This window comes from Leptosomus discolor, chromosome Z (assembly GCF_034619465.1).
Source record: "Leptosomus discolor isolate bLepDis1 chromosome Z, bLepDis1.hap2, whole genome shotgun sequence".
In the NCBI taxonomy this organism is placed as follows: Eukaryota; Metazoa; Chordata; class Aves; order Leptosomiformes; family Leptosomidae; genus Leptosomus; species Leptosomus discolor.
This window is the reverse complement of record NC_141419.1, coordinates 3,689,334-3,711,867: the sequence shown is the minus strand read 5'-3', so window position 1 is coordinate 3,711,867 and position 22,534 is coordinate 3,689,334. Positions and strand designations below refer to the sequence as shown.

The 22,534-nt window shown below is 67.5% G+C and overlaps 2 protein-coding genes across 2 annotated transcripts; one reads left to right on the top strand and one right to left on the bottom strand.

Annotated features, from left to right (window-relative positions):
- The first annotated feature begins 8,722 nt into the window (after positions 1 to 8,722).
- SYTL1 (synaptotagmin like 1) lies at positions 8,723 to 10,232 on the top strand. The gene is made up of 7 exons (XM_086479665.1): positions 8,723 to 8,889; positions 8,967 to 9,069; positions 9,176 to 9,337; positions 9,415 to 9,493; positions 9,576 to 9,675; positions 9,766 to 9,971; positions 10,093 to 10,232. Exons 1-7 carry the CDS (start codon positions 8,738 to 8,740, stop codon positions 10,230 to 10,232), a joined length of 942 nt encoding a protein of 313 aa, XP_086335791.1. The 5' UTR covers positions 8,723 to 8,737.
- Positions 10,233 to 10,597: 365 nt separating this feature from the next.
- On the bottom strand, positions 10,598 to 21,933 carry MAP3K6 (mitogen-activated protein kinase kinase kinase 6). The gene is made up of 31 exons (XM_086479398.1): positions 21,854 to 21,933; positions 21,250 to 21,447; positions 21,091 to 21,186; positions 20,092 to 20,384; positions 18,927 to 19,066; positions 18,237 to 18,260; positions 17,621 to 17,808; positions 17,343 to 17,511; positions 17,054 to 17,160; positions 16,746 to 16,916; positions 16,327 to 16,439; positions 16,024 to 16,183; positions 15,745 to 15,895; positions 15,432 to 15,539; positions 15,303 to 15,352; positions 15,078 to 15,173; positions 14,719 to 14,803; positions 14,510 to 14,643; positions 14,301 to 14,428; positions 14,058 to 14,194; positions 13,784 to 13,889; positions 13,455 to 13,612; positions 13,176 to 13,356; positions 12,930 to 13,092; positions 12,462 to 12,627; positions 12,164 to 12,349; positions 11,886 to 11,991; positions 11,399 to 11,627; positions 11,010 to 11,265; positions 10,804 to 10,880; positions 10,598 to 10,697 (listed from the first exon to the last, which is right to left on the bottom strand). The coding sequence occupies exons 1-31, from the start codon at positions 21,931 to 21,933 to the stop codon at positions 10,598 to 10,600; spliced, it is 4,356 nt and encodes a 1,451-aa protein (XP_086335524.1).
- Between the last annotated feature and the right edge of the window lie 601 nt (positions 21,934 to 22,534).

The following is a 22,534-nucleotide window of genomic DNA, read 5'->3' as shown; positions in this document are numbered from 1 at the left end:
TGTCACCACCCTGCTGGGTCCCTGCTCGCCTCCTGAGCGCGGCAGGATTTTTCTCGCCCGCTGCTGCTGCCTGGGGAGCCGCGGGGGGATCTGGCGGGAGCTGAGCCGCGCAGTTCGGGTCGGGGTTTTGGGGGGATTATAGGGAAGCAGCCAGCCTGAATGCACCAAGGTGGTCACACTCGGGCGCCCGGGGTGCTCACAGCGCTCCGGCCGCAGCAGGAGGCTGGACCCTGCAAGCCCAGCGCCTCTCATTTCTCTCCCCTACCTCCCAGCGTGGCCAGCCCAGCCCCCAGAGGGATGAAGGCCGCGAAGAGGAGTGGCAGGATCTGTCCCAAATGGCCTGAAGTGCGTCATCGGAGCACCCTCCCTGCCTCCCACCCGTCTACCCTTAGCCCGGGAGGGCCGAGCGTGGCTGATCCACCCCGGCAGCCACGACGTGGGGGCTTCTCCAACCCCCCCCCCGACCTCCCCACGGGGCTGGGGGAGCGCCCACCCCATCTCCAGCCGCAGGGCTGGCGTGGAGCTGCCTTGGAAGCGGGGTCACTTTGCCGCAGCTGGCCGGAGGGGAGGGGGCCCCAATTTCTCACCCCCTTGGCGGGGAGGGGGGGTGCATCAAAGGGCTCCCTGGGGAGCAATATCCCATTTATCCAGTTGCACTTAAGCGTGTGCACGGTGAAAGCTGTCGGAGACGCCAGCGGCGGTGGCTGAGCTGCCTGCGGCCGTGGTGCCTCCTGGCCGTGATGCCTCTGGGGCTGCAGCTCCCTCCTCATCCTCAGCCACCCCCTCATCCACGTCGTTTCCCAGGCAGGGTAGGGGAAGGGGGTGCAAGACCCAGCGCTGGGGGTTCTTGACGGCCACGTCTTCCCAGACAGGCCACGCACATCATCCCCAGCCAGAGCCGAGGGTGGAAACGCCACGAGGTCCCTGCTCTATTGCAGGGATTAAAGATTAAATAAAGATTAAAAATGAAGAGGGGGGCTGCAAGGAACAACCCCCCAGCCCGTGGGAGATGGGGTCTGTCCCCACGTGCCCATCAAAGGCACTGGGAGGGCAGAGGGCACGGGGAGTCGAGTCCCTGGGATGGTGATGGGGCCAGATGGCCCCATTGCTGGGGTGGGGGACGTGGTGGTGTGAAAGGGGGTTTGCAGAGAGGTTTGTGTCCTGCAGCTGGTGCTGGGGGGGGTGGGATTTAGCATCTCCTGCCCCTGCTGCCCGCGCGGGCTCCGTACATCAGGACAAAACTGCCCTCCCATCCAGGGGTCCCCGGGGGGAGCGACCCCCATCCTGCCTGGCATTCTCCCCACCACCCCAGGGTCAGCACCTCCTGGCTGGGGGGATGTGAGCTGGGGCTGCTCGGGAGCCCCCAGCCCTCCAGAGCGCTCTTGGCCGCTGGTGGCCGTGGAGCTCGGCTGCTGTGGAGTTCGGCTCCCGGCGGAGCCTTCAAAGCCTCCGTTTCCCTCGATCCCCCCTGGCCCTGCAGCCCACCCTGGGTGCCCTCAGGTGCTGCCCACCCCACCAGGGTGCTACTGCTGCGGGTGCTGCCCCACTCCCCCACCTGCAAACCCACCGGCAGGTGAGACGCTGCCGATGCTCCGCTGCATGCTCCCTGCCTCAGTTTCCCCCCAGGAGAGCCAGCCTTGCCTGCGCCTCCTGAAAAACGAGTCCTCGGTGGGGGGGGGGGGAGGGGGGGGGGAGCAGGATGGGACTCGCTCCTCACCCCCGCTCCCTAAACGCCCAGTGCAGAAATGAGGCAGAACCTGTTCTGTGCACCCACTGGGATGCTGCCAGCGCCCAGCACCTGGCACCCAGGGGAGAGCAGGGGGGGGGGTGTTGCTCCCTTGGGTGCTGCTTCGGGAGGTGGCTGGCGCCGGGCTGCAGGCCATGGTGGCTGCCTGGCTCGCTCCGGGGGTCTCTGCAAGGAAAACCAGCCCCAAGGGCTGGCTCAGCACCTTGCTCGCCTTGTGCTGGTGGCCAGGGTGTTCCTGGGTGTCACCAGGCTGGCACAGCCTCTGGCCACGGCTGCCCCGGGCACTGAGGGAGGCTCTGCACCAGGGGCTGAGACCCAGCAAACTCACTACCCCTCCTGGGTCATCCTCACCAGGGGGTACCGCAGGATGTGACCCACTGCTCCCCTGCGCCGCCGGCTCTGTCTGTGCCGGGCCGTGCTCAAGGCTGCCTCAAGCTGCCTGCCCGTGGCCCCAAGGAGCAGCACCGCCCCACTGAGCAAGCCCATCACCGGGGTGTCGGGTACCGTCCGTCCATCCATCCGTCTCCAGAGATCCAGGAGCACGGGGTGGATCCTGCCACATCCTTTCCCGTCCCAGCCTCGGCCGACAAACATTTCTTCTTGTGAACACCGCTGGTACCAAGGGTCTGGGACGCACAGAAAGGGCTCGGTGCCCACCCTGGGTGACCCGGAGCTGAGCCACCAGCCCACGAGCATCCCTGCGGGGACGCAGCAGTGCCCGAGCCACCGCTCCCCCACCCGCAGAGATCTCGCCGCACTCGCTGCATCTCCAGAGCACCCGTAACAGGGACCTTGTCCACCTGGGGCCTCTCCCCACCAGAGCTGAGCAACGAGAGACCTGAGAGGGGAGGAAGAGGAGGGCGGCTGACAGACAGACAGACAGAGCCGTTGCTAAAGTCTCGTTTCCTTAGAAACCACGCTAAAAATAATCCCCTTTTCTTGCGGTCCTGCGCTCGGCGTGCGCTGCCAGGCTGCTGCACCCCACAGCGATTCCTCCCCCAGCACCACAGCAGCTCGCTGTAGAGCTGGCTGGGTGATGGCTGGAGTGTGGTGAGGAGCGTGACCACCCCCCCCAGCCAGCCAGCCTCCCCCTGTGATCGAGGGAAACTGAGGCACAAGCCCCCCCCCCCCGACTGGGGAAATGATGCTCCTGCCCCAGGTGCTGGGGTTTACCACTGCCAGGAGTTGCTGGCCTGATCCTGGGTGGGGCTGAGCACCCAGGTTTGTCCTAGGTGGGTGGTGATGAGCCTCAGCCCTTCAGAGCAGGATGGGATTGTGCCAGGCAGGATGGGGGATGTGGGGCTGAGGGTAGCCGTGGGCTGGGGGTAGCCATGGGCTGGGGGTAGCCATGGGCTGGGGGTAGCCATGGGCTGGTGGTAGCCATAGGCTGGGGGTAGGCATGGGCTGGGGGATGTGGGGCTGAGGGTAGCCATGGGCTGGGGGATGTGGGGCTGGGGATAGCCATGGGCTGGTGGTAGCCATGGGCTGGTGGTAGCCATAGGCTGGGGGTAGGCATGGCCTGGGGGATGTGGGGCTGGGGTTAGCCATGGGCTGGTGGTAGCCATGGGCTGGTGGTAGCCATGGGCTGGTGGTAGCCATAGGCTGGGGGTAGGCATGGGCTGGGGGATGTGGGGCTGGGGGTAGCCGTGGGCTGGGGATAGCCGTGGGCTGGGGGTAGCCATGGGCTAGGGGTAGCCATGGGACAAGGCTGGGGGCTGGGGCTGTCCCATGGGATGGGAGCCGTGGGGCTGGGAATACCCAGTGGGATGGGGGGGGCCCTGCAAAACCCCGCACTGCCCCACACCAGGTTTTTGGGTTGGGGGGGGTTGCTACAAGGTGCTATGGGGAGGGCGCATTTGCTGCCCCCTCACCCCACCCCCCCGCCCAGCAGCCACCAGTCTGCCCAGTCCCCGTCCCCGTCCCCTAGTTCATCCCGGGAGCTCTCCCAGAGCTGCTCCGGATCAGGCACCCCGAGGTCTCATCCTGCCCCCTGCGCTCCCCGGGGGGGGGGGGGGGGGGGTTGTCCCTTGGTTTCGAACCTCAACAGGGTTGGGGGGGGGCGGGGCTCCCTCTCCCCTGGGGGGCTTCGCCTCTGCACCACCCCTTCGCAGCCCGCCTGCCCCCTCCCAGTTCAGCCCAGTTCAGCCCAGTTCAGTCCCGTCCGGCAGGTGCTGGTGGCTCCAGTCCCTGCTTTCGTGCTGCCGGGGCGAGGAGGCGCTTGTTCGCCTGCGGTTGACTCAGCTCTAGGCCACCAGCACCCTGCCGGGCTGGGGGGGACACCGGGGGCCACCCACCGCCGCGAGGGTCCCCGTGGGGTACTGGGGTGGGGTGCGGGGGGGTGTGTGTGGGCAGGGGACGAGCCACCGTGACCCCCACTCGCAGTCCTGGGCAGGTAAGGGTGGCCGTGGGGCTGACACACCACACCCCCCCCCCCCCCCCCCGGTTGTCCCATGGTGGGGCTGCACCAGCACCTTGGGGTGGGGTGGGGGTTGGGGTGGGAGAGGGGGGTCTGCTCTGCTCCCCACCGGGATGGGGGGGCTCGGGGACCCAAAGTTCCGCGGTGGCTTTTACCGTCCCCACTCTGTGCGAGAGGCCTGGCCCATCTGGTGGGGCTGGGGGGGGGGGGGGGGGGGTGGCGCGGGTCTGAGGCCACGGTGATGGGCTGGTGCTGGGAGAAGGGGGTGATGGGTGCTGGGGGGTAGGGGGGGGTGTATCCCTGGGCTGTGGTGAGGGGCAGTTGGGGTCTGCCAGTCCCCAGGGGTCCCGGGGGGGACACACCAGAGGGAGCTGAGCCTGGGTGCATTTTGGGGGCTGGGGGGGGGGGTGTGGGTTAGTGTTTCGCACCGTCCATCGCCCCCCTCCATCGGGGCGGGCTGCTTGCAAAGAAAAAAAGGGGGACGTGAACACCCCCCACCCCCCAAGCTGTGGCTTACTGGGGAGGTTTAACTGGTTTGACTGGTCTCCCGTGCAGGTTGGAGGGGGGGGGGGGGGGGGGGGGGGAGCGGGTGCCCAGCACCCCTCTGCACGCCGGCAGGAGCGGGACGTGGGTGCTGCGCCCACCCGCCGGGGTCCCCACGGCAGCGCCTGTACCAGACCCGGGTGACTTTTTTGGGTGCCGGCTCTGTTCCGGGGAGGGGGGACACCCCCCCCTGCGCCACCAGTAAACAGGATACGAGCGGGCTGCGGCGGGGAGGCAGCGGCAGCATCGTCCCAGCCCCGGTGACAGCCGGTACGTGTGTGTGTCCCCCCCCCCCCCGAGACCCCCCACCCAGCCCTGGTGCAGCCTGGCGGGGTGCAGGGTGCTGGTGGGTGTCGCAGGCTCCTGCTTAGAGTGGGGTGCTGGCTTGGGGGGGGTCCAGGTGGTGGTGGGGGGTGTCCCTGGTGTGGGATGGGATGCTTGGTGTGTGATGGAGGGGGGTCCCTGGTGCTGGCTTTGGGGGGGGGGGGATTTCATGTTGGCGGGGGTGGGGGGTCCGTGGTGGGGTTGGCACCCAGCCTGCCCACTGGCACCAGCATGCTCGGATGCTGCGCTGGGGTCCCCAAAATTGGGGAATGTCCGACACACCCCCCCCCGGGGCTGCGCCATGGGCACTGGTGGGGCTGGGGACAGGGCTGAGACAGGGCCACCTGTGGGGCAAGCACAGGGTGACCCACAGGGCTGGGGTAAGGGCACCCGTGGGGCTGGGACAGGACCCTCTGTGGGGCTGGGGGCAGGGCCACTGGTGTCCAGGCCCCACGGTGAAGGTGGGAGCCCCACGGCCGTACCGGGGTGCAGCCATGCCGGTGCTCATGCCCCGGCGGGGCGCCTGGGGTGGCGGGGGGCCGTGGGGTGGCAGGACGGATCCTGCCCCATCGCTGCCGCAATTTCCTGCCCTCGGCACCCCACGCCGGGCAGCGCTTTCCCAATGCCAGGGCCAGGAAGGGCAGCGGTGAGGCAACGCCGGGCAGTGGGGCAAGAGCCCCTGCCGCACCCTCCGCCCTAGGAGCTGTGATGAGCTGAGTACGGTCTCAGCCTGGTTGGGTCCCAGCCCGGTTCGGTCTCAGCCCATTGTGGGGGCAGCTGAGCCCCCTTTTGCCACCCACCTCGGTGCTGTGGCACCCCGTGGGACCCGTGGGGAAGCAGGCAGGGGCAGAATTGATCTGCAGCAAACACCCTTTGCAAACATGGGCAGGGCTGGCCCTGGCACAGGGCCTGGCAGCAGGAGCGGCGGGGTTTCCCTCAGCCTGCCCGTGGGATTACCCTTGGCACCCTCAGCATCGTCCTACCCCTCAGTTTGTCCCCATTGGGCTTCCCGGGGTTGTTTTGGGGTGCAATGTGTGTGGGGGGGGTGTGGGGGTGTGTGTGCTGAGCTTCCACTCCGTCTCTTTGCAGAGGGTCAGGATGATTCCCACCCCAAAGCGGCCTCGAGGTCCCTCTCCCGATGCTGGCATCGCTGGTGCATGCCCGGCACGCTGAGCCCCCCCGGCTGCAGCCCCCCCTGCTTCTCAGCACCCACCTAGGTCAGCTCCCTGGGGTGCCCCCACCGTGCCCCCACCCCCCCACCCACCCTGCCATGGCGTTGGAGCTGGGGGCTGAGGCGCTGCTGGACCTGAGCTTCCTGACGGAGGAAGAGCGATGTGCCATCGCCGAGGTGCTGCGGCGCGACTGGCAGCTCCGCCGGCGTGAGGAGGGGCGCATCAGGTGAGGGGGGGGGGGTGTCCCCTGCTCAGCATCACCCTTTGGGACAGAATGAACCCCCCAGGAGCAGCCAGACTGGGATCCATCACCCCTGGGGACAGAGCAGCCAGACTGGGTGGTCCCTTTTTCCACTGGGTGGTGGCACCCATTGAGCCTGGCCAAGACACCAGCCTGGGAGGGGGTCCCCAAAAACCCTGGGAGAGGGTGGCTGGTGTCCCCAGCGCCGGTCGTGGGGGCTCCCCAGCTTCTTGGGAAGGGTGGTGGGGATGGTGGCGTGTGGGTTGATGGCAGCACTTGGGGGGGGGGGGGGGGGGGGGAAGCCAACGCCGCCCTCCTGTCACCAGCAAGCTCCGCAAGTCGGTGTCGGACCCGGTGCGGCTGAGGACCCTCACCGGGGACTGGTTCTGCGACGCCCGTGCCCAGCGTCACTGGCACCACATGGGCTCCGACCTCGTCCGTGCCTCCATCCGCCGCAGGAGGCGGCCCCGGGGTAGGCGAGGGATGGGGACGTGGCGGGGGGACGACGCTGGGGGCCGGGGCTCAGCCTGCTGAGGTCCCCCAATGTCCCCAGGAGCAGGGGACCCGGATCATGGCCCCAGTCTGGGCGAGCTGGAGGCCATCGGGGAGCCGCTGGTGGAGGAGAAGGAGGATGAGGATGGTGTGGCGGAGCCAGAGGAGAGGTAGGAGGAGGGTGTGGGGGTGTGTGAGTTCTCGTCCCACAGGTGCCCCAGGGCTGGTGGCATCTCTTATGGGTACCCTGCTGGGGGTGGCACAGCCCTGGGGTGCCCAGGGGGAGCTGGTAGTGGGCAATTGGGAGAAGAACCTGTGGTTTAGGGGATGGCACAGCCAGAGCTGCCCCGTCCCGGTGTCCGTCCACCGTCCCGGTGTCTGTCTGTCCCCCACCCAGGACCCCGGCTCTATAAATGGCTGCGGGGAGAGGAGAAAAGTGCTCGTTAGGCTGGTGCCTTCTCGAGAAAAACTAATTATTGTCTTTTCTCGCAGGCCCCCTACGGAAGAGGTGCAGGCGGCCTCAGAGCCCCAGGTCGGTGGCTGGTGGGGAGGTTTGAGCCCGCAGCCGGTACCTGACACCCCGGTGATGGGCTTGGGCAGTGGGGGAGCATCCTGCAGCCTGGGTCACCCTGAGTGCTGTGAGCCCGGAGCCGCAGTGTCACCCCAGGAGGGTGCTGCCGTTGAACCCCGTGGTGTGGGGAGCGAGGAGGGGGGGATGTCCCGTGGGATGTCCCCCACCCTGTCCCCAGGGACCCAGAGGGGTTGGACGGAGGGGAGCAGGCGAGGGAGAGGAGGGTGCCTGGGGTGCCCGGTTTCACCCTTTCCCCTATGTGGCACCTCGCAGCCCGGTCCCACAGCCCCGGCTCTAGAGGGGACCCCGGTGTCACAGCCCCTGCGGCAGGGTGACGTCCCAGCGAGGGAGCAGGCCAGCCCGGCCCAGCCAGGTAACCATGATGGGGTGTAGGGGGGGGTCGGTGCTGTTGAGATCTGGGGGGGTTGGGAGCCTCTCAGCACTACTTACCAGCCTCTTACCTCCTTCCAGCCCCCCCATCACGATGTGTGTCCCCCCCCCACTTGCCTGCTCGCTCCTCTTGACAAAAAAAAATAAAGGGGGAACACTCCCATCCCCTCCATCCACCCCTGCTGCTTTGGGACCCCCCCCATCCACACCGTGCCCTTGCAGGTGACGCAGTAGGTGGGAACCCCTTCGGCACATCCAGCACGGAGGAAGATGAGGAGGAGCCCGACTCCGTGCACAGCAGCCCCCATGCTGGGCAGGTGGGACTGGGGGGGCCTGTATGGGGCTGGGGGAGACTGTATGGGGCTGGGGGGGGCCTGTATGGGGCTGGGGGGGGCCTGTAGGGGGCTGGAGGAGACTGTATAGGGTTGGGGGGGCTGGAGTGGGCTATATAGGTCTGTCTGGTGTTGTGGGGGGCTGTTTGGGCTGAGCCAGCATGGCACAAGCTGCGCCCAAGCGCTTGCTGGGAGCTGGGTGCCCTCAGGAGCCCATACTGGGGATGGGGGTCCAGGGTTGGGGTGCTGACCCCTCATTCCTTTGCCTTTCCAGAGGCCAGGGACCCCCCAAACGGATCACACATCCCCAGACCGGGTATCCCCACAGAACGGCCACGCACCCCTGGGCAGCCTGCTGACCACCAGCTCCTCTGTATCCAGCCTCAGCTCCTCCACGGTATGGGGGCTGTAGGGGAGTTGGGGGGGGGGGGGGTGTCACTTCTGCAGCCCCCCTCCCCCCCCCCCCCCACTGACCCTGTCCCACCTCCCCGCAGCTGAGCAGCAGCCTGATGAGCCTGTACAGCGAGGGCGAGCTGGGCAGCGTGGCGGTGCGGGGCTGCGTCCAGTTCTCCCTCCGGTACGACCCGGCCAAGAAGGAGCTGCAGGTCCACGTGCTGCGGTGCCGCGAGTTGGCCGAGGCCAAGAAGCAGCGGTCGGACCCGTGAGTGCCCCAGCCCCGATGCCCAAGGGGGTGCCCACGGTGGTACCCACCGCATCCACCTCGGTTTTTGGCTCCAGGTACATCAAGACGTACCTGCTGCCGGATAAGTCCAACCGCAGCAAACGCAAGACAACGGTGCGGAAGAGGAGCTTGGATCCCATCTTCAATGAGACCCTCAAGGTTTCTAACCCTGTTTTGGGGTGTGGAGGGGTTCCTCCTTGTTCTAGGAGGGGTGGATGGGTGGGGGGCAGATAACTTCACCCTGTCTGGGTCCCCTCCCTGCCAGTACAAGCTGGAGAAGAGGGACCTGCAGGGCCGGACCCTGAACCTCTCGGTGTGGCACCACGACAGCCTGGGCAGGAATCTCTTTCTGGGGGAGGTGGAGATCTCGCTGGGCACCTGGGACTGGGCCAACACACGCCCCGAGTGGTTCGCCCTCCAGCCCCGAGTGAGTCTCTGCCCCCCCCCCCCCAGCCCACTCCCACCCCTCCACAGCGCCCCATAACCCCCCTCCATCCTCCCCAGATGCCCATCTCCTCGGATGGCCTCGCCAGCCGGGGCAACCTCAACTTGGCATTGAAGTTCATCCCCGCCGGCTCGGAAGGTGAGAGGTGCCCGTGGGCACCCAGGGAAGGGGGGGGGGGTCCTGGCATAGCAGGGTACCCCTGACCCCTCTCACCCCACAGGTGGGGGGCTGCCCCCCACGGGCGAGCTGCACATCTGGGTGAAGGATGCTCAGAGCCTCATCCCCCTGCAGAGCGGCACCGTGGATGCCTTCGTGCAGTGGTAAGAGTGGGGGGGGGATGGCACCGGGGGGGGGGGCACCTCGAGGGGCAGGTGGGTGTCCCCCCTCTTTCACCCCGCTGTTGCCCCCAGCTACGTGCTGCCGGATGACAGCAAGGCGAGCCGGCAGAAGACGCGGGTGGTGAAGCGGAGCCTCAACCCCCTCTTTAACCACACCATGGTGTACGACGGCTTCCAGGCCAAGGACCTGGCCGAGGCGTGCGCCGAGTTCACCCTCTGGCACCACGAAGCCTTTTCCAAGCGCCAGCTGGGTGGCATCCGCCTCAGCCTGGGCACAGGTGTGAGGGAGGGTGGTGGTAGAGGGGAGCCCCGGGCACCCCAGGGTGCTCCCCATGGCTTGCAAAAGCGGGTGGTGGCAGCAGCGTGACCGAGGGGGTGACGGTGGTGGTCTCTCCGCAGGGAGCAGCTACGGGCTGCCGGTGGGCTGGATGGACTCGACGGCCGAGGAGCGAGGGGTGTGGGGGCGCCTGCTCCAGCAGCCCGGGCAGTGGGTGGAAGCGCTGCTGCCCCTGAGGACCAACCTCGTCCCCCGGGCATAGCCCCCCCAGCCCACCCCCCCCCCCCTGCCAGGGACCACCCAGTGCCAGCAGGACTGTGGGATCCAGGGCTGGGGGCGGGGGGGGGGATAGGGCTGCACCCAGAGCATCACTGTGTGGGGCTGGGGTCTGTGCCCCCCCCCTCCCCCCAAAATTTGGCAGCAATGAAGTGGCACCGGAGGGCACGTTTGGCATGTGGGCACCGATGTTTATTGCTGCGGGCACCGCACCCCGACTTCTCCCTCCAGCTTGGGGCTGAAGCCGCTGTGCCCGACCGCTCCCAGCATGGGGCTGTCCCCTCTGTCACTGGCCTGCCAGCACCACCACTCCCCCCTCTGCCATGCTGGCAGCCCCTGGGCTGGGGGGGCTCACTCCCCTTCCTGCTGGGCCAGGGTCCGGCGATGCTCCAGGATGGCTGCCCAGAGGCGGCACGCCGGCCCACGCCTGCTGGGACACGGAGGGGGGGGGCTGTTGGAGGGAGGGGGAAAAGCCGTGCCCACCCCCTCACCAGCACTGCCCCCCTGTTCTCCCCCCCGCCTGCTGCCCCCCCCCCCCCCCCCAGGCCAGGGGGTACCTGATGCCCACGTAGAAGAGGTCGTCACGGGTGGCACAGCCCAGCAGGACCCGCAGGGTGAAGCCGTGGGAGAGGAGCTGTGGGAGATGGTGGGGGGGTGTTGGGGGGCAATGCTGGGGGGGGGGAGGGGGGGGGCTGCCCCGCTCATGCCAGCCCAACCCCCAGCCCCCACGTAGCTCTGTGTGCCAAGTGGCCACGGGCCTCACCGTGGCCGTGGTGGCCGGGTCCGTGCCGTGCCGCTGCAGCCACTCCAGGAGAAGGGGGTCAGCTTGTCCCTGGGGGGGCTGCGGGCTTGGGGAGGAGTGATCCTGCCCTGGGGTGAAGCAGCCTGGGGGGGCCTCCTTGTGCTCACCCCTGTGCTGGGGCCAGCTGGGGACCGTGGTATCCTTGTCCCCAGAGCGAAGTGCCTGCTCCATCAGCTGCTGCCACTCCTGCTCCTTCTCAGCCAGCTCCTGGAGCAGCCTGGGGGGAGAGTGGGGCACAGACTGGCACGGGGGGGAGGCACAGACTGGCATGGGGGGCACAGACTGGCACGGGGGGGGGGCACAGACTGGCACCCAGGGAGATGGAAGCCCAAGGACCCGTGATGCTGTACCTGCCCGTCTCCGTGCGGAGGTGACAGAGCTGTGCCACCAGCTCTGAGGGGGGCTGCAGGGAGGGGAGAGGGTCTGCCCAGGTGCTGGGGCCGGTGCTCAGCCCCGAACTGGTGCTGTCCCGCTGCGGTCGGCTCCTGGGGACGGGCAGCCTCGGCGGCACAGGGTCATCCTTGTCACTCATGTCCTTGGTGCCATCGCCCCCCTGGCAGCCGGCCTTCAGTCCCAGGTCTGGGGGGGGGCAGAGGCAGTGGTGGGCACAGAGAGGTGCCCGATGGTCTCAGCCCCCAGAGCACCAGGGACAAAATGGGGAGCTGCTGAGCCCAGCCAAGGCTGCCCCATGCTGGCTCCCGCCTCTCATATCCCTTTCCCTGCACCCCAAAGTCCCCCAGCCCACCCCGGGGCCAGCTGCCTTCTTCCTCCACCCACCCTGCCACAGTGGTGGGAGCTGGACCCACATCCCAGCTGTACCCCTCCAGTGCCACCCACCTCTCACCAGCACGGTGAAAGCCGCCTGCACTGCCTGGCTCACGGCGTCGTCCAGCGCAAACATCCAGTGGGGTTTGATGTGATGCCGGCGCAGCACCCGTCTCACCTGGAAGGGGCAGAGCCGTGCCAGGGCATCACTGTGCCAGGGCTAGAGCCGTGCCAGGGCATCTGCCACACTGGGACATTGCCCTGCACCAGGGCATCGCCCGCACCAGGGCATCGCCTGCACCAGGGCATCGCCCACTCAGCACCCTACCCTCTCCACCCTGGGCGCTCACCGCTGGCTGGAAGTTGAAGAGAGGAGCCTGGAGGTGGGAGAGGCTCAGCCCCTCTGCCCGTAGCTGGGTGTACAGTGCCAGGAGGTCCTGGTGGAGCTGGTGCTGGCCGGGGCACTGGATGTAGCTCCGCAGGCAGCTCAGCAGCTGGGCGAGATGCTCCGAGCCCAACCTCGCACCCGCCGTGCTCTGGGTGGGCGAAGGGGATGCTCAGGAGCTGCCACCATGCCCGACCCTCTGCCCAGCTGCTGTGCAGACCCCCCCCCACACCCACCCCCCACCCCTGGCACCCAGCACCCACCTGGGTCTCCTCCAAGGTGGCGATGATGCCCGGCGCCTCGGCGGTGAGGACGCGGTGCAGCGTGGCGCGGCGCTTGCTGTCCTTCCGCAGGAGGAACCCGTCCCCGCTCTCCTCGGGGGAGGACGAGCACAGGCTGTGGTCGGAGCCGGCCGAGCCCTGGGCAGTGCTGGGTGGGGGTTTGGGGGAGACAGGCAGGGTTGGCATTGCCCCCCGCCCCAGCCTTGGGCATTTGGGAGTGTGGCCTCGGGGTGGGCACAGCCATTGGGCTTGGCAGAGGGCATGGGGGGGCCTCCTGCAAGCCCCCCCCAAGCTGTGATGGGAAAGGATGGGATGCCCTAGCACAACGAGGGGGCATCAGGGGTGCAGTGCTGGGACACAGCAGGGGGAGTGGGTGTCATGGGAGGCAGAAAGCCAACCCCCCTCACTCCCATGGGGTCCCTCCATCCCCCCACGCCCGGGATGCCGTACCCCAAGTCGCTGCGGCTGGAGGTTGCCTCACCAGGATGGCACGGGAGCAGGGGGCTGCCTGCTGGGACCCTCACTGGGTCATCCTGCCTGGCTGAGGAGCATCCCCCGCTCCCATCGCTGCCCTCCGCATCCCCATCCCGCTGCCCAAAGTCGGGGGGATCGCCTGCCAGGGAGATGATAATGGAGATGGTTATTTAGCAGTTCATGCCAGGTCCCCCCCATCCTGCCCCCCCTCCCAAAACTCACCCCCTGCCAAGGGCACGGGCCGGCTCCGAGATCTCCTGGCACTGGCGAGGAAGGGTTCCTGCAGCAGCGCGGCGGCCGTCGCCCGCTCGGCCGGGTCGGCCTGGAAGCAGCTCAGGATGAACCTCTTGGCTTTGTCCGACATGGATTCGGGCACCTCTGGGTGCATCTTGAACATGCCCACCTGGAGGGGAGGCACTCGTGGGGCTGCAAAGGGACCCGCCACCCCAAGGAGAGGGGCAACTTCAGGGCTGGGGAACCCCCTTCCAACCCCATGGGTACCTTGAACATCGCAGCCTGGGGGCTGCCCAGCTCGTAGAAGGGGGGCTTGCCTGTGGCCATCTCGATGATGGTGCAGCCCAAGGACCAGATATCCGCTGGCTTCCCATAGCCCCACGGCCCCTGGTTGATGATTTCTGGGGCCATGTACTGCAGGGTGCCTGGGGAGAGGATGAGGAGGGCTGAGAGGAGCCCGTATCCACCACCCAAACTCCCTCCCGGGGTGGGTTCTCCTTCTCTACAAGGACGCAGACCCCATCATCGCCTCGTCCTCAGCATCCCACCACCCCCAAGTTGGGGGAACCCAGTCCCCAGCCCCGGGCTGCCCTTACCCGTGAAGGTCTCGGCGCTGGGGCTGATGCCCGCCAGTCGCTTGGAGGTGCCAAAGTCGGAGATCTTCAGCACCCCGCTGTACGTGTTGATGAGGATGTTGTCTCCCTGGTGGGGCGTGAAAAGGACACCCCAAAATAAAACCAAGCTGCGAAAAGCTCCTGGAGCTCGAGCAGGGCATCACCCCAGGGGCTTTGGGCATGGAGGGGCAGCTCCCCTCCCCTCGTGTCCCCAGGATGGGTGATGCCCCCCCCCCCCCCCCCCCCCGCCCCTCACCTTGATGTCGCGGTGCACGATGTGGTTGTCGTGGAGGTAGCTGAGCCCGTCGAGGATCTGGCGGGTGTAGAAGACAATGGTGGGCTCGTTGTCCTTCAGGGGTCCCCACTTGGAGCGCAGCAGGGATGAGAGGCTCCCTGGAGAGGGGGGGCAGCACCTCTGTTTAGGCCACACGCTCCTCCCCCCCCCCCCCCCCGTCGCCTCCCCCTTTGACCCCCAAATCCCATCCCCGGCACTGCCCACCTCCCGGCACCTCCTCCATGAAGATCTTGATGAAGCCGTCCTGGCTGATGGAGCCCAGGTACTGCACGATGTTCCTGTGCCGCAGGTGCTTGTGCAAGGCGATCTCCTCGTGCAAGGACTGCGAGTACCTGTGCGGCGGGACACCGGGGTGAGGGGCTGCCCAGGGTCCCCCAGGACCCTCCAGGACCCCCCCCCGCCACGGTACCTACCGGCTGTCCCGCTCTGGGATCTCCTTGATAGCGATGCGCACTTGGTTGCTGAGGCAGCGCCCGGCGTAGACGACTCCGTACGTCCCCCTACCCAGGACCACCCGCTCGCCCTCCTCCGAGTGCTCGTAGCTGTACTGGGGGCAGAGATGCAGGGTGGCAGCCTGTGCCACTCAGTGTCACCCCACGTCACCCTGTGTCCCCGTCTCTACCTCCAGGATGGGCTGCGTGGGGCTGGGCACCTCCTCGCTGCCCACCGCCTGCTCGGCCAGGAGGGACTGGATCTGGTCGCAGAACCTGCCGGTGGGAGGATGATGGTCCTGAGCCCCGGTGAGGGTGCTGGGAACATGCTCCCCCTCCCAGTCTGTCCCCCACCAATGGCACAAGGGGGAAGCTGTGCCACCCTGCTTTGTGGGACCCTGCTGCAAGGGTCGGGTCCTCAGGACCCCCCAGAATTAAGGTAGGGAAGAAATAGCACGGTCCCATCCCTCCCCGCTCACCAGGGCAGCAACTCGGGGTCTCCCACCAGCAATGTGGGGGTCCCTGTGCCCCCCCCCACCCCTCCACTCACCACCGGCAGTGCTGCTGGGAGGGGAAGTAGAGCTGGAAATCCTCCTCTGCCTGCATCACGTAGAGGAAGCAGCCCCGCTCGTCGAACTTGCAGATGCTGGAGGCAGAAGACCCCCCCCCCCCCATCAGCGCTGGGGCTGATGCTGCCCACGGGGCTGGCAGAGGGGCTGCGGGTACAGGGGGGCATCCTCGGTCCTGCCGGCGAGGGGACCGGGGACACCCTCACCTGACACCCCGGATGGCCGTGGCCGCAAAGGTCCAGCTCGATGCCGCTTTCTGCAGGAGAAGGGGCAGGTAAGGAGGGGGTCAATGGGGACCACCCCCCCCTCCAGCCCCCTCCCAGCCCCATGCCGACCTCCTCCTTGGGGCGGACGAGGGTGAGCTTCAGGGTGGGCTCCTCCGTGTCACCGTGCAGCGCCAGCCGGGCCGGCTGCAGGACCTTGCTGAGCTCCAGGACCAGGACCTGCAGCAGCGGGGGGGGGGGGGTTTTGCGGGGTGAGACCCCCACCCGCTGGGTCCCCAGCCCGCATCCCTGCATCCCCATCCTCCCACCTGGGTTGGCACCGGTGGGTTGCTTGGTGCCTCCCCAAACCCCCAGACCACCGGCTTGTCCCCAGGGATGTCCGGGGGTCCAGGCAGGAGGGGGTTGGCTCCGTGGGGCCCCTCACCGGGCAGTGCGGTGCGGCAACGAAGGGCTGGCACGCCTCGAGGAGGAAGCCCAGCCAGAAATCAGCCAGCTCCTGCCGCGCAGAGGGGACCTGTGGGCTCCTCTGGAAGTGTTTGTAGAGCAGGAAGGTCTCCATGACCGAGACCAGATACCTTGTGGGGGTGAGAGGAGAAACAGACGTCCCCAGCACCCCCCAAAACCCCCTAAACCCCCTCCTGGGGCACAGACACCAGGGACTGGAGACCTGGTCTTGTCTGGGTGGGCACGTGCCGTGCTGTACCAGGCTGGTGCGTTGAGCTTGTAGAGTTTCTCCGAGGCTTGGATGACTTTGTTGAGGTCGTTGGCCAAGATGCCGGCTCCGAGACAAAAGCCCACGTCCCAGTAGTAGCGCAGCTCGCCCGGGCTGCCCTTGCGACCTTGCAGGCAGCTCAGCTTCCCCCCTGGACACGGGAGCACGATCCCATCACCCCTCCAGCCGCAATCCCACACCCTGCTCCGGGGGTGCCCCGGTGCCAACGGACCCCAGCGCCCGCTCCCAAATCCCTGGTGGGTCTTTGTCCCTGCCCCGTGGGTGGGCACCCACCGATTTGCCGCAGCTGCACCGACGTTTCGAAGCGGTGACCGGCAGCCACGAGGAGGACGGCGGCGTTGATGCCTGCGTGGAGGCTCGGCTCCACCTCGAAGGCTTTGCTGTACCTGGGCAGAGATGGCGGGTGGAGGGCACGGCCGCTGCCATCCCCCTGCCAGCCTAAACGTGGCCACCTCGGAGTCCCGGAGATGCCCCTTAGGATGGGGGAGAGCACCCAAACCAGAAAAAAACCCAAAATAGTGAAAAAAAAAAAATAAAAGCCCAGCAGGAATTGGCATCACCTGCCTTGGTGTGGCTGCTGGGAAGGGTTGAACATGGGGCTGTGCTGCCCAGAAACCCCCCAGAGCCCCTACAGCCCCCTCCGACAGAGGCATGGGCAGGCAAGCGGCGCCCAGCCCCGTCCCCAGTCTCACCAGTAGAAAGCCCGGTCCCTCATCTTGGTGTCGGTGAGGCCGGAGCCGATGAACACGTCCTTGTAGATGCGGCCGCACAAGCAGAGGAGGTCGGGGGCAGCCCCCTCCCCGCGCTCCACCACGGGCAGCAGCACCGACAGGGCCTTCTCCCGGTCCCCGGCACGGTTACGCCTGCGCACACGCAACCGGCGCTCGGCAAACGGCACCGCCACCGTGGCCCCTCGGTCCCCTGACACCCCCCCACCCCCCCCACCCCAGCTCCATGCCACCGGAGTGCCTGGGGTACGTGTGTCCCCATCAGCGCTCACCGGCTGAGGGCAAAGGCGTAGTGGAAGCGGACGTTGTGCTGCTCGGCCACCGAGCAGGCCGGCAGCGCCTGGAGGGTCTCCACCAGCGAGACGATGGCATCGTAATCCTGCGGGGACAGCAGCGGGGTTGAGTGGGTGACCCCCAGGCTGCCCATCCCCAGCTCCGTGGGGCGATGGTCACCCCGGTCTGGCCAAACCCCGGGCGTCACAAGCTCCTCCGAGCAAAGGGAGGCTGTGGAGCAGCCCCCTGGGATGCTGATATGGTCCCCGGGACCCCCCCAACCCTCACCTGCACGTCGCGGTAGGAGAGGAGGAGGTTCACCACGATGTCCAGACTGAGCAGCTCCACGCTGTCCAGGCGCTGCTGGATGCGGGCCAGCTCCCGGCTCAGCTGCTCCCCCCGGTACATCTCCCGTGCCCTCCGGATATCCCGCCGGATCGTCTCCCGAAAATACCCGCTGGGGATGTGTGTGTGGGGGGCATAGATGTGGGGCTTTTGGGGTGGTGGTAATTCTCTGCCAAGCCCCCCGTGGGTTTGGCCGCAGCCGGAGGGGTGGGCAGCAGTACCAGGAGTCGGTGGGGATCCCCTCCAGCAGCTGGACGAGCCGGGCTGCCAGCGGGGTGAAGGCAGCCTCCGTCTCGAAGCTGGGCTGGGAAAGCTCTGTCAGGCCCTTCATGGCCCCGGCGTCACAGCAGACGACGTTGTTCTGAGGGGTCACCGCGTAGGGGATGAAGGTGTAGCTGCCGCAGAGGCCCTGAGGGAGGGGACAAGGGGTGAGCGGCTGTGCCAGCCGAGCTGGGAGTCCGTCTGCTCGTGTCACGGACCAGCCCCCTCTCCCCAAGCCTGCCCACACCATACAGGCCATGCGAACACAACCGCCTTCCGTAAGTCATTAGCAAGGAAAGACAAACCAGCTTTATCTCTGACTGCCATCATTACGCTCCAGAGTGAACACTCCTCATTCTTTCAAAACCAGGTACCCCTCTCCGTGCTGCTGTTCCTAGTGCTTGCTCTGAGTGGTTGAGCCCCTCCCCTCCCAGATTTGGGGAAAGGTCTCGCTCCTTGTATGCTGCGACCACCCTTGAAGGCTGGGGAGAAGCAGCTCAGGGGGAGAGAGGGGCTCAAACCTCCCCCTCCCCCCCCCAAGCACTGTGGCAGCGAGCACGGGGAAAAGAGGCGCACCGAGTTCTTCTGGCAGATGTCCTCCTGGGGAGAGAGGGAAGGAGGAGGGATTTAATCAGAGCCCCCGGCAAAAGAAACCAGCTGATTTCAGGCCCAGGGATCAGAGTCACCTGGAAAACAGCCAGGGACAGCGAGGGACAGCGAGGCCAGGCCACGAGGGTGGCTGGTCACCCCCACACCGTAAGCGTTACATGCAGACACCCCCCACCCCGGGCAGGGCTGGCTTCTCCTCCAAACCCGGGACGGGGTCACCGAATGGGAGACTGGGGCTTCCCTGAGTCAGGGTGACATTTGGGGACAATTTGGATGGGCTCCCAGACCCCGAGCGGCGAGAATCCCTCCCGCCAGCCCCTTCCATGCAGAGGGTTTCACTTCCAAGGAATCAGCTTTCCCTCAGGAAAAGTGCCCATTCCCAAATTGCCGGCCAGTTGGGGCCAGGGGAGCACCCAGCACCCCGCATCCAGCTCCTGGGGTCACCGGGGTCCCCCGCCACCCCCTCCTCATCCCATCCAGATGCAGAGAAATCTCTGCCAGGGGGGGATGCGACTGTGGGAACTCAGCCGGGCTCGGGGCCGGATGGAAAACCCCCTTGTGCGGATGCTCCAGGCGCTGGGGGCTATTCCCACCCTGGAGTAGCAGCACCCGGGGGGGAGGGGGGGGCAGGGTGTCCCTGTCCCTGTCGCCACTGACCTGCAGGGCCTGGAGGGGGGGCAGGTCGGCCTGGCAGCACAGCAGGATGTTGTGGGACATGTTGAAGCTCTCCCGGACACCCAGGTGGTAGAAGAGGGAGGGCTGGCAGACGGAATCGCTCAGCTCCACCATGGCCACGTCTGCGGGCAGGACGGCGGCGATGCCCACGGGAACGACGCCAGACCCCGAATTCGTGGGGCAGGAGAACGCAGGCCCGCCCCGCCCCCCCGGCCAAGGTTTGGGGGGGGTGGTGGGGGTGGTGTCAGCATCCCCTAAGAAAGCAGATGGCCGCTGCCATCACAGCACCTGAAGCCACAGTGAGGGGCACCCGCTTGCCCCCCCTCCTGCACAGGGTTGACCCCTGAGCAAACCCTCCACCAAAAAAACCCCACCCCATCCTTTCCGAAATCACCCCCCGCGTGTTGAACGCCAGGGAGGAAGACACCCCGGCAAACGGCCAACTCCCCTGGAAAGTAAACAGGAGGAAGGCAGAAAAGCAAACAGCAACCACCCGAGCGCCCGGCCGGCAGAGCTCCGCCGGGAGCTGCGCAGGGGCCAGGGAAACTCTTGGCCCAGATATTCCCAGACAGCTGGAACGACCAGGGAGAACAGCAAGAAAAGGAGGGTGGCAGAACCCGGGGATGCCACTGGCGGAGCAGGTTGGCATCCTCACGAGGGCCAGGGAAATTCTTAGCCCAGATATTCCCAGACAACCAGAACGATCAGGGAGAATGGCAAGAAAAGGAGGGTGGCAGACCTCAGGGATGCTGCTGGTGGAACAGGGTGGCATCCTCACAGGGGCCAGGGAAACTCTTAGCCCAGATATTCCCAGACAGCTGGAACGACCAGTGAGAATGGCGAGAAAAGGAGGGTGACAGAACCCGGGGATGCCACCGGAGGAGTGGGGTGGCATCCTTGCAGGGACCAGGGAAGCTCTTAGCCCAGATATTTCCAGACAGTTGGAACAACCAGGGAGAATGGCGAGAAAAGGAGGGTGGCAGGACTCGGGGATGCCACTGGCGGAGCAGGGTGACATCCTCGCAGGGGCCAGGGAAACTCTCGGCTCAGATATTCCCAGACAGCCGGAACAACCAGGCGGAATGGCGAGAAAAGGAGGGTGGCAGAACCCGGGGATGCCGCCGGCGGAGCGGGGTGGCCTCCTCACCTGCGTTGTAGAAGCGGTCGAGGGTGCCGGTGTCGCCCAGCGCCAGGGTGCCGAAGGGCAGGGCGTGCAGGTGTGCCCGCAGGAGCCGGCAGGCGTCGTGCAGGCTGCGCAGCGCGGGGCAGGCGGCCGGCTCGCGGCCCAGCACGCAGACGACGCTCAGCGCCCGCCGCCCGCTCGCCCGGCCCTGGGTCCCGCACACCGGCCGGCCCGCCGTGCCCGCCACCGCCAGCGGGTCCTGCCAGCAGCTCCCGGCAATTGGGGGGGACCTGGGCACCTCCATGGCTGGGGGCAGGCTGGTTCACGGGGAAAGGGGGGGGTCACGTTGAGCACCGGGAGGAGAGCCTGTGACCAGCACCGAGCTGCCCTGGTCCTTACTGGGAGAGCCCTCACCTTGCATTGGGCTGCCCTAATTCCCCCACGGGAGAACCTGGGCCCTGGACCGGGTGACATGCACTGGGCTGCCCTGTTCCTTCCCAGGAGACCCCACATTGGGCTGCCCCGTTCCTTACCGGGAGACCCCACATTGGGCTGCCCCGTTCCTTACCGGGAGACCCCACATTGGGCTGCCCTGTTCCTTACTGGGAGACCCTGCACCAGGCTGCCCCATTCCCTACTGGGAGACCCCGCACCGGGCTTCCCTGTTCCTTACTGGGAGACCCCGCACCGGGCTTCCCTGTTCCCTACTGGGAGACCCCACACCTGGCTGCCCCGTTCCTTACTGGGAGAGCCCGTACCAGGCTGCCCCGTTCCTTACCGGGAGACCCCGCACTGGGCTTCCCCGTTCCCTACTGGGAGACCCCACACCTGGCTGCCCCGTTCCTTACTGGGAGAGCCCGTACCGGGCTTCCCTGTTCCTTACTGGGAGACCAGGCACCGGGCTTCCCCGTTCCCTACTGGGAGACCTGGCACCGGGCTTCCCCGTTCCCTACTGGGAGACCCCACACCTGGCTGCCCCGTTCCTTACCGGGAAAGCCCGTACCGGGCTGCCCCGTTCCTTACCGGGAGAGCCTTTCCCTTGCACCGGTCTGCCCCGCATCACGGTGCCTTACTACCCGCCGGGAGAGCCCGTAGTTTGCACCGGGGCCGCCCCATATCCTTACCGGGAGAGCCCGTACCCCGCCCCGAACCGCCCCGTTCCCCACCGGGAGAGCTCCCTACCGAGCCAGCTCGCACCGGCAGGGTCCGTCCCGCTCACCGGGCTCCTTCCCGAGTTGCTCCGCACCGGGGCTGCCCCGCACCGGGCTCCGCTCCGCCCCGGGCACCGGGAGCCGCTTCCGCCTGGCCCGGCCGTGAGTCACCGGCGGCCCCGCCCGCGCCCCCCCCCGGGACGGGACGGACCCCCCCCCCGGCCGGATCCTGCAGCGGTTGCAAAGGGCCGGTTGCGAAACGGGAACGAGGGGAAGGGGAAGGGGAAGGTGGGGGAGGGCCGGGGCCGGTTCCCCCTCCCTGCCCTTGTCGCAGCCAAAATAACGGCCCCGAAGGCACCGGGGCGGTGGGAGCGGCGGCAGAGACGGGGTTCTCCGAGGGGGGGGGGGGGGGGGCGAAGGGGCCGGGCAGCCCCCACCCTGTAACCCCATCTCATGCCCCCCGGTCGAGGCGAGGGGCTGGGGAGGGTCCCCATGGGGTGGAGATGGGATGGAGACGGCTGGTGGGTCCGGCTGGGGAGCGGGCAGAGCTGCGGGCAGAGCTGCGGGCAGAGCTGCCACCCGTGACGGCTGGGAAAGTCGTGGTTTGGGGTGAGGTGCAGGGGACAGGCTGGCACGGCACCGTGGGCTGGGCTGCCACGCAGGCAGAGGAGCCACCACGCAGGCAGAGGAGCCACCACGCAGGCAGACAAGCCATCGTGTAGGCAGAGAAGCCACCACACAGGCAGAGAAGCCACCATGCAGGGAGAGAAGCCACCATGCAGGGAGAGAAGCCACCATGCAGGGAGAGAAGCCATCGTGCAGGCAGAGAAGCCACAGTGCAGGCAGAGAAGCCACAGTGCAGGCAGACAAGCCATCGTGCAGGTAGAGAAGCCACCAGGCAGGCAGAGACGCCACCGTGCAGGCAGAGACGCCATCCCAGCGTTGTTCCCACAGCAGGGCCAGGCCAGCCCGGAGCAGGAGGGAGGAGCGGGGATCCTGGGTGCCCGGGGACAGCAGGACACGGAGCCCTGCGTGCCCAGGCCTGCTGCTCAGGCCCCACCGCCATTTCGGGGAAGGCAGAGCCGGGGGTGCGGTGGCTGCCGCACACACCCTGCCCGGCCTCCTACTCCACCGCTGCGGGAAGGAGCGCGTCCCTCCTCCCCATCGCCATCCCTGGGGCTGGATGTGGCCGCAGAGGCTCCCCCTGAGCCCCCCGCTCAGCAATTCCCCAGTTCCCCCAGCCTCAGCCTGCGGCCACCCCTATCCACTGCAGCCCCCCAGGGCCAGGCAAGGGGGTGCGCCCCACAGAGCGGGAC

Coding starts and splice junctions, on each gene's coding strand:
- SYTL1 (XM_086479665.1), top strand. CDS start 8,738: ATGAGCCTGTACAGCGAGGGCGAGCTGGGCAGCGTGGCGGTGCGGGGC. Junction 8,890..8,966: donor AAGAAGCAGCGGTCGGACCC/GTGAGTGCCCCA, acceptor TTTTGGCTCCAG/GTACATCAAGACGTACCTGC. Junction 9,070..9,175: donor TCTTCAATGAGACCCTCAAG/GTTTCTAACCCT, acceptor CCTCCCTGCCAG/TACAAGCTGGAGAAGAGGGA.
- MAP3K6 (XM_086479398.1), bottom strand. CDS start 21,933: ATGGCTTGTCTGCCTGCGTGGTGGCTCCTCTGCCTGCGTGGTGGCTCC. Junction 16,917..17,053: donor TACGCCTTTGCCCTCAGCCG/GTGAGCGCTGAT, acceptor GCGTGTGCGCAG/GCGTAACCGTGCCGGGGACC. Junction 14,804..15,077: donor TCCCAGCAGCACTGCCGGTG/GTGAGTGGAGGG, acceptor TCCCACCGGCAG/GTTCTGCGACCAGATCCAGT.